Source organism: Perca flavescens, chromosome 16, assembly GCF_004354835.1.
Source record: "Perca flavescens isolate YP-PL-M2 chromosome 16, PFLA_1.0, whole genome shotgun sequence".
NCBI classification, from domain to species: domain Eukaryota; kingdom Metazoa; phylum Chordata; class Actinopteri; order Perciformes; family Percidae; genus Perca; species Perca flavescens.
This window is the reverse complement of record NC_041346.1, coordinates 27,531,991-27,540,535: the sequence shown is the minus strand read 5'-3', so window position 1 is coordinate 27,540,535 and position 8,545 is coordinate 27,531,991. Positions and strand designations below refer to the sequence as shown.

Here is an 8,545-nt window from a genome sequence, read left to right as displayed (position 1 = left end):
GGATGTTCCCCCCCACCCACAGACAGACATTTTACTCTTCTAATAACTCATCTGTTTCAAATATTTGTATTATGAAGCATAACAACAGCAATACAGTTGTTGCTGCCTCTTTTCAAATACTGAACCAAAAGACAAAGATGTAAAGGCCCAAATAACTCCAACAGAAAGACAAAATAAAACCACAACATAGGTATACAAGTAACTGAAAACAATAACAACCACATAAAAAAATAACAAATGTACATAAAAAAAATCAGGAACAACTTGACAGTGCCCACCCGCCCCTTCCCATCCCAACGTAGTCTCTTCTAACTCACCTGGAAAAATGTTATTAACCTTAAATATACAAACACAAAGTTAGATACCTGACTTTTAGAGTTACTTTTCAGTTTAATTGTTTCTTTGCCTTTTGTGTAAAAACGTAAAAGAAGACTTTTACAATGTGAAAGAAAAATAAAAGTCTAAACACACTTCACTTTTTAAACATCTTAAAAGAAAGCTTCTAAAATGTTAAAAGCTTGGCAGCAGGTAACAATAGGGTACATTATAATTCAGTTGTTGATTAAATTTAGTATTACTGATCTAAATCTAAAGTAAACTGGAGTCATCGAGTGGAAATATAAAATGGAAATGTTCCAAGTAGAGTACAATTTGAAGACAAAATTCTTTGAAACCAAGCATTACATTTCCCAAAAAAACATGTCCTAGAGTCAGAGACTGTCACCCACTGTTATCTACTCATCAGGATAGGGGGTGGGGTGGGGTGGGGGCATCCCACTGCTTCCCCGGGGTCGCAGGTCAGGACACTGAGCAAGGATTGGGCCACACTGTGCTTGTGTGTTCAACCATGCGGTCAGGAGAGCCACACGGGGACACGCTGAGGCTTTCAACTGACTGCTTATTTGAATGGAAGAAGAGCGGACACACAGCCACCCGCCTCCAAAATAAGAGGGGATTCTTTGATTCACTTTAATGCTCTAACTTCTCCCTTTTTTGGTTCATGTAAAAAGCTCTACAGATTCCTATCTGAGACTAAACAATGGATGCGCCCCCACAGACAAAGACAGGTATCTGCATTAACCAGCTCGTTGTTTTTTCTTCTTCTCTTTTCAGTGGAAAAAAAAAAGTGTTCATATTTAATTGAAACAAACGCATCTATAACTCATCTGGATTCATGTTACATTTAACCTTAAATTAAATATACAAAACACAAACTTCGTTATCTGACTTTTAAACCTTAGTGTTTGCCTTTTAATGTGTAGCCTACAAAATGTAAAAGAGGTTACAATGTAAAGGGAAAAAAAAAAAGTCTAAACACACTTCACATGTTCACTTCTTAAACATCCTAAAAAAAAGAAAAGTGTTTTAAAAGTGTAGTTCAAAGTCGTCTGTCCGTCCGATGCTAAGTAAATGTGATAAATATGCGCGTGGAAGCGCGTGTGAATTCCGTCGTTTTAACGTCGAAATCAGGTTTTAACTGTTTTTTTTTGTTCTTCTTCTTGATAACCCGCAATGGATAGTAGCCGTGTTAGAAAGCATAGTGGGTGTCAATATAAAGTGACGGCCATATTTGCCGGTGCCGCTGTTGTAAACAAAAAGTGAGAGACAGACGCTTCACTGAATTTCGGGTCATTTTTATTTCTTTAATTTACAATGTCTTTGGGAATGTCTTATAAACCCAATGTCCATCAGCACATTCCGGGAACTTCTGGGAACCAGGGTAAGGAGAAAAAACGCCGGAAAATCAAAGTATCCGTCCGTTACATCGAGTGTTAAATTCGGGGTCTCGGAGAATACCTGGAGAAAGACCGTGTCTGTAGTTTTTGTCCAGTTATATATATAGGGTCAGATCCTGGGAGCTAGGCTAATTCATATCCGCCATTATTACTAATGTAAAAGAGCGCCGTCCGTGATATCGGTCGGCGGAGGGAGACGGTTGGGATGTGAAACGAGAAGGAGACGGTTCCTTAAACGCGAATATCCGTCGTCCGGGGTCCTGGTCCCGCCGGGTGGGTGCCGTTACACGGTGACAAAAATGTATCACTTGTGTCTTCTTGAGCCAGCCTTGTTCCGTTTCCTCCATGATGCTCCTCGGTCGGTAGCTGCTGATTGATGTGCCTCTGAATGCTTTTAGGACTCTTCGAGGACATCTCGCGTCGGAGGCTGAATATTACAGCCGAACAAAGCAGCAGGGGAGCGGCGAGGGTGGAGGAGAAAAAACCTGCCTAGATTCAGATTCAGTGGTGGGGGTTATGTAAAAAAACATCTTTTAGTAGGAATATAGAGAGAAAAAAAATCAATTTAAAATACTTTGTTACAAGTTAAACTGCTGCATTCAACATGTTATTCAAGTCAGGTTAGGGTTATGAAGAAACATACATTTCACTATGTGTGACAATCACATGTTGTTGTTGTTTAGTGCTGTTGTTGCTGTGTTGTTGTTGCATGCTTGTTACTGTTTTTATGTTTTTCTTTTTATGTATCTGCCTAGCGACAATAGATGAAAAATAGCTATGGTGCTAACTAGGGCTGGGCGATATGGAGAAAATCAAATGTCACGATATTTGTGGCCAAATACCTCGATATCTATACCACAACGATATTGTAGTGTTGACTATTGGTGCTTTCACAAAATATTTACACAATGAGATTTTTGATAAATAATCATCAGTACTGTGGATATTATGGGTGTGAATCACCAGAGGCCTTACGATACGATATCATCACAATACTAATGTCACGACACAATATTATTGCGATTTTAAACATATTGCAATATTCTGCGATATATTGCAATTCATTAACTTTTTTCCAACTTCAAATTTTTCCCAATATAGATTTTTTTCCCCCACCCCTGGTGAATATAATGACTAAGTGGGTAAAGGCAAATAATACAACAGCTGGAACAGTCTTGTAAGTTCATAAAATGACCTCACTCTACTGTAATGCAGCCTTTTAAACCAGGAAAAGACACTTATGTCATATTACGATATCCAAAATCTAAGACGATATCTAGTCTCATATCACGATATTGATATAATATCGATATATTGCCCAGCTCTAGTGCTAACTCTCGCATATTTACATTGTGTACTTGTACTGATGTTCATTAACATGCACTTTCCCTATCTAAATAAACAAATAAATAAATGAAATAAACCTAAAAGTAGTCACTATCAGTGGTGGCGGACATATTTTATCTATGTAGAAATAGTAATACCTCCATTTGAAAATACTCTGTAAGTAAGTACTCAAGTAAAACTCCTGCATTCAAAATCTTATTTGAGTCAGGTATGTAAGTATTATCAAGAAAATGTAAAAAAGGTATTTTATTTACGTAAAAGTAAAATTACCACAATTTAAAAATACTCAGTTACAAGTAAAACTGCATTTAAATTATTACTTATGTAATTAAGCTTTTACTCCGCAAAGTAACTGCATGGTACCAAATGAATAAAGTGGAGTAAAAAAACTTTTAGATTAGTGGTGTAGAAGTAGAAAGTATAAGTAACTAAGAATTGTACTTAAGTACAGTACTTAAATATATATTACATATTAAATATACTTCCAACACTGCCTTGGTCCAGTATTTTTTATTGAAATTTGGGGGGAGTTTAATCTACAGTTTTTCTGAGGATCATTCCAACATAGCTATATAAATCAAAGTTATTATTATTGTTATTATTATTTGTAGACCCATTTTAGGCCAACAAAATGAACAAATGGATTACACCTCTAACGATTAATTGACTTGTTGATTGAAAGAAAATGAATCAGCAACTATTATGATAATCAATTACTTATTTAAGTTATTTATCAAGTGAAAATGTTGCAGCTTCTCAAATGTGAGAATTGGCTGTTTTTACTCTCGTATTGTAAATTCAATCTCTTTGGGATTTGGGCTGTTAGTCGGACAAAACAGGTTCTGGGCAATTGTAATAGTATTTTTCTACTATTTCCTGAAATTCTGCAACAAAGAAAATTGACGTACTGTTTATATGACTGTTTTTGCGCTGTAAGTCTGATGTTATCTTGTAATGTTTGAACAGTTGGAAGCCTCCAGTCTCCCTCAGCAGCTAACCTGGCCACGTTGCAGTCCTACAGGCCCCTTCTGAGCGACTATGGCCCTCCATCTCTGGGATTCTCACAGGTAACTACAATCAAATCTTAATCTGATTATCACAGACTTTTTTTTATCTTAAAGTGCTCATATTATGCTCATTTTCAGGTTCATACTTGTATTTAGAGGTTATACCAGAATAGGTTTACATGGTTTAATTTTCAAAAAACACCATATTTTTGTTGTACTGCCCATTGCTGCAGCTCCTCTTTTCACCCTGTGTGTTGAGCTCTCTGTTTTAGCTACAGAGTGAGACATCACACTTCTGTTCCATCTTTGTTGGGAGTCGCACATGTGCAGTACCTAGGTAAGGACTACTAGCCAGTCAGAAGCAGAGTATGAGGCGTGTCCTGACAGTACCTAGGTAAGGACTACTAGCCAGTCAGAAGCAGAGTATGAGGGCGTGGCCCTGACAGTACCTAGGTAAGGACTACTAGCCAGTCAGAAGCAGAGTATGAGGCGTGTCCTGACAGTACCTAGGTAAGGACTACTAGCCAGTCAGAAGCAGAGTATGAGGCGTGTCCTGACAGTACCTAGGTAAGGATTACTAGCCAGTCAGAAGCAGAGTATGAGGGCGTGCCCTGACAGTACCTAGGTAAGGACTACTAGCCAGTCAGGAGCAGAGTATGAGGGTGTGCCCTGACAGTACCTAGGTAAGGACTACTAGCCAGTCAGAAGCAGAGTATGAGGGCGTGCCCTGACAGTAGCTAGGTAAGGACTACTAGCCAGTCAGAAGCAGAGTATGAGGGCCCTGACAGTACCTAGGTAAGGACTACTAGCCAGTCAGAAGCAGAGTATGAGGGTGTACCATGCTAGCAGCTAGGCGAGCATTATAACGTGTGTTACAAAGTGACCACGTTGGTCTCTGAAGTAAAGGCTGGACTACAACAGAGCTGTTTGGAGCAGTTGGTGAACAGTGTTTTCTGTTGGAGATGGTAAGTCCCTTTGGGGGGGACTTTGGGCTTTTTCACTTTGTAAACCTATAACATGCACAAAATAAGATATATAACACAATGAAGGAAAGGGAAAAAGCATAATATGAGCACTTTAATGACTTAAAGCCCTTTTTGAAGAAAAGAAATTGAAGAACATTTTTTGAAAACACACAGGAAGGTTTCCTTTGACAAATGTCATATTTTAATTGCAGGATTTGTTTGGGGCGTTAAATATGAATACAACAATTACAATCTGGTACGAGAAACAAATGTTTAGGTTGAAATTAAGGCTTTGTAAATAAAAATTGGCCTTTTTCACTTTGTAAACCTATAACATGCACAAAAAAGTTATATAACACAATAAAGGAAAAGAAAAAAGCCAAAAAGCATAATATGAGCACTTTAACTTTGTCCTATTTATCTATCTATTGTTTGTAGGGGGGGGTTCTTATACATAGGGTGAGATCTGAAATAAAGCTACAGTCAACGATGTCTTTTAAGGGATTTATTTCTTGCGAGAAAGGTTCAGTACATCACAGCACAAGGTCTGGGAGAAGGAACAAAGGAAGTAGAGAATCACTTTTCAGATATGTAATTAATCAGATATATGATTTCCTCTTACACTCGCACAAGACAAAATAAAAATATAATGGGCAGTCGAAGCACAGAAGGCAACTGTTCTCATAGGCTGAGCAGCACTCCACATGACTAGTTAAGTGATCTTGATGGGTGAAATGTTAATCAGTTTCTATTCCAAAATAGTTCCTATTGTAGGGACACGTTCCTGTCCTTTTATAATAAGAATATTGTAAGGAGATTTACAGGAATAATGTAAGAATAATCACTGGTTAATTATAAGGATATTCACAGAAATATTGCAATGCCTTAAGTTTTACATTCCCTATTTGTGCATTCTTGCAATTTGTGGTGAACAGTTAAAGGATTACGCCTTCCTTCCTTACTCCTTCCGCATATCAAAAACAATGTGAAATGTGCTGAACCTGGCTTATCTCGTTTCTGTGTGCTCTAACATCAGGGCTCCAGTGGCAGCCAAGTGCCTCAGAACAAATATGCAGAGCTGCTGGCCATCATCGAAGAGCTTGGAAAAGAGATCAGGCCCACATATGCTGGAAGTAAGAGTGCAATGGAGAGACTGAAAAGAGGTAACTCTTGATATTCTTAACATTCAAGTGCACATGTGTGGTACTTGTACTTTACTTGAGTATCTAGGTTATGCTACTTTAAACTTTTTAATCCACTACATCTCAGAGGTAAATATTGTACTTTTTACTGCACTACATTTATGACAGCTTTAGTTACTTTTCAGATGACAGTTTTTCCTCCCCTTCCTGTCAAGTGAAAACCATGTATCTCCAGATGTGCTGATGTTGAATGTTTGTGATAAACTGAAGGATGAAGTCTTCCTTTATGTTATCAGAAAATCCTCCTCCTTCAGCTAAATAAAGTCTTTAAAAAGCCTCTTGGATCAAATGCATCGTCACAAAGCAGAAAAAAAGCTGTTTTTCTGACACCATTAAAATTTGACTTTTTTTATAGATAATGATGCATCGCTGTAGATTAAACTACCCAACAGTATGTAAAGGAGTTAAAATCAGCACCTTAAACATCTACAGCAGTAAAATGCAACATAAAAAAGAATGCAGCGGGAATATTAATCCAGAAACAGCAGACAGAAGAAGAGGAAAACACTGATACTTTCACATTAAGTAAGGTTGCAGGACTTGTGCTTGTAGTTGAGTATTTTCACAGTGTGGTATTAATACTTTCACATAACTGAAGGATCTGAATACTTGCTTACCACCCCTGGAAATGCACAACAGTTCAAGTGCAAAACATACAGTACAGTAAAGTTTGTTCATCTAAATTGTATTTGTCTTTCTTCAAAGGAATAATCCATGCCAGAGGGTTGGTGCGTGAATGCTTGGCTGAGACCGAGAGAAACGCGAGGTCCTAGCTACGGACACACATTCCTCCGTGCAAGAAGAACTAACAGTGGGCTACTCGTGAAAAAAAAAAACTTGCATGGCATTTCCTTCGTGAAGAGGAACTAAATGAACAAAGGATGGAAAAGCAAGCTCCTAGCGAGACAAAAAAAAATATACAATAACACAATTCATGACTCCGGAGGGTTCTGGAGGATCATTTAAATCATGTGTGGGTTACTGGAATTCATATGAAAGGATATCATGTGTTTTTATGCCCCACTTTTGGGATCTTAGTTTTGACTTCATATTTAAAAAAATAAAAAATTTGATTTATGCATGCGAACAGGCCTGGGGGTTAATTGTAGACAGTGCATGACTTGTACAGGGCTAGATGGACAGGGCTTGTTTTTTATAGTATTCTGGTCTGTTTTTCAGACCCTAATAAAACACATGACTGAGTGAGTGAGGGGCAGAAATGTGCCAAATGCATCGGTTCATTCGTGTTGAGGTTGGTTTTGGTATTACAAAAAAAAAATGGAAAATGCTGTTACTTGCATCTTTGTATGTATTTATTACTCAGTGTAATAAATTGTATTTTCAATATAGTTGTCATTGTGTGATTCAGCGCATTTTAGACAATCATCTTCCAGTTGTAATAAACATGTATTTCTGTTGTCTTCCCAAACTCTTCCTTAAAGTGGTAAAAAAAAAAAAAATTAAGTAAGCAAAAGCTGCAGTGATTGTTCTCTTTGCTCAGTGGTTCATGTGATTCACTTTTTTAAAATTTGTATGTGGCATGCTCCTAGGGATGTAACGATACACTCAACTCACGATTCAAATCACGATTTTAAGTGAAAAATATTGCGTTGAAATTCAATCAAGTGAAATCAAAAGTAGACCTTCAGTACGTTTAAACATTGCATGGTGATTCATTTTTTTTGGTCTCAATCGGTTGTAATTTTAAAACATTTATAACAATGTTTAACCGATTAAGGATGCATCGTTATGGGCGCCTGGGTAGCTCACTTTTGAGCGCACGCCCATATATAGAGGTTTGCTCCTTAGGGCAACGGCCGCAGGTTCGACTCCGCCCTGCGGCCCTTTGCGGCATGTCATTCCTCCTCTCTCTCCCCTTTCATGTCTTCAGCTGTCCTATAGAAATAAAGGCCTGAAATCGTTCCATCCCTACCTGCTACTTGATCAAGATACGGAACCCAAAATTTCTCCAAATGTTCGGGCCAGCATCTTGCATGGTAGCTTGCTGCCACTGGTGTGTGTAAGTGAGTGAACAAGTAAGATGCAATAGACAAATTGTCAAACCCTTTTGGATAATAGTGCTATATAAATGCAGTTCAGTTCATTTCATGTTGAAACTGGCAAGCAAAGGGAAACATATGGTGTTGACATACAGTTTTACACTGCAGCAATACTACAGTGTAAAATACTTTTTAAAAGTCCTGCATTCAAAGTGAAAATACAAAAGTATTGGCATCAAAAAGTAAAAGCAATTATTGTTGTTTTTTTTCCCATTTTAGAATAAGGCC

General features: G+C 37.8%; 1 protein-coding gene across 2 annotated transcripts; it reads left to right on the top strand.

Moving 5' to 3' along the window:
- Positions 1-813: 813 nt before the first annotated feature.
- On the top strand, positions 814-7,173 carry cdk2ap1 (cyclin dependent kinase 2 associated protein 1). 2 transcript variants are annotated; one of them, XM_028601963.1, is made up of 4 exons: positions 814-1,067; positions 4,050-4,150; positions 6,092-6,218; positions 6,963-7,173. In XM_028601963.1, exons 1-4 carry the CDS (start codon positions 1,040-1,042, stop codon positions 7,028-7,030), a joined length of 324 nt encoding a protein of 107 aa, XP_028457764.1. In that variant the 5' UTR covers positions 814-1,039; the 3' UTR covers positions 7,031-7,173. The 2 variants fall into 2 exon arrangements, with proteins under 2 accessions (XP_028457764.1, XP_028457763.1); XM_028601962.1 differs by lacking the exon at positions 814-1,067 and adding an exon at positions 1,378-1,720.
- Positions 7,174-8,545: the final 1,372 nt, after the last annotated feature.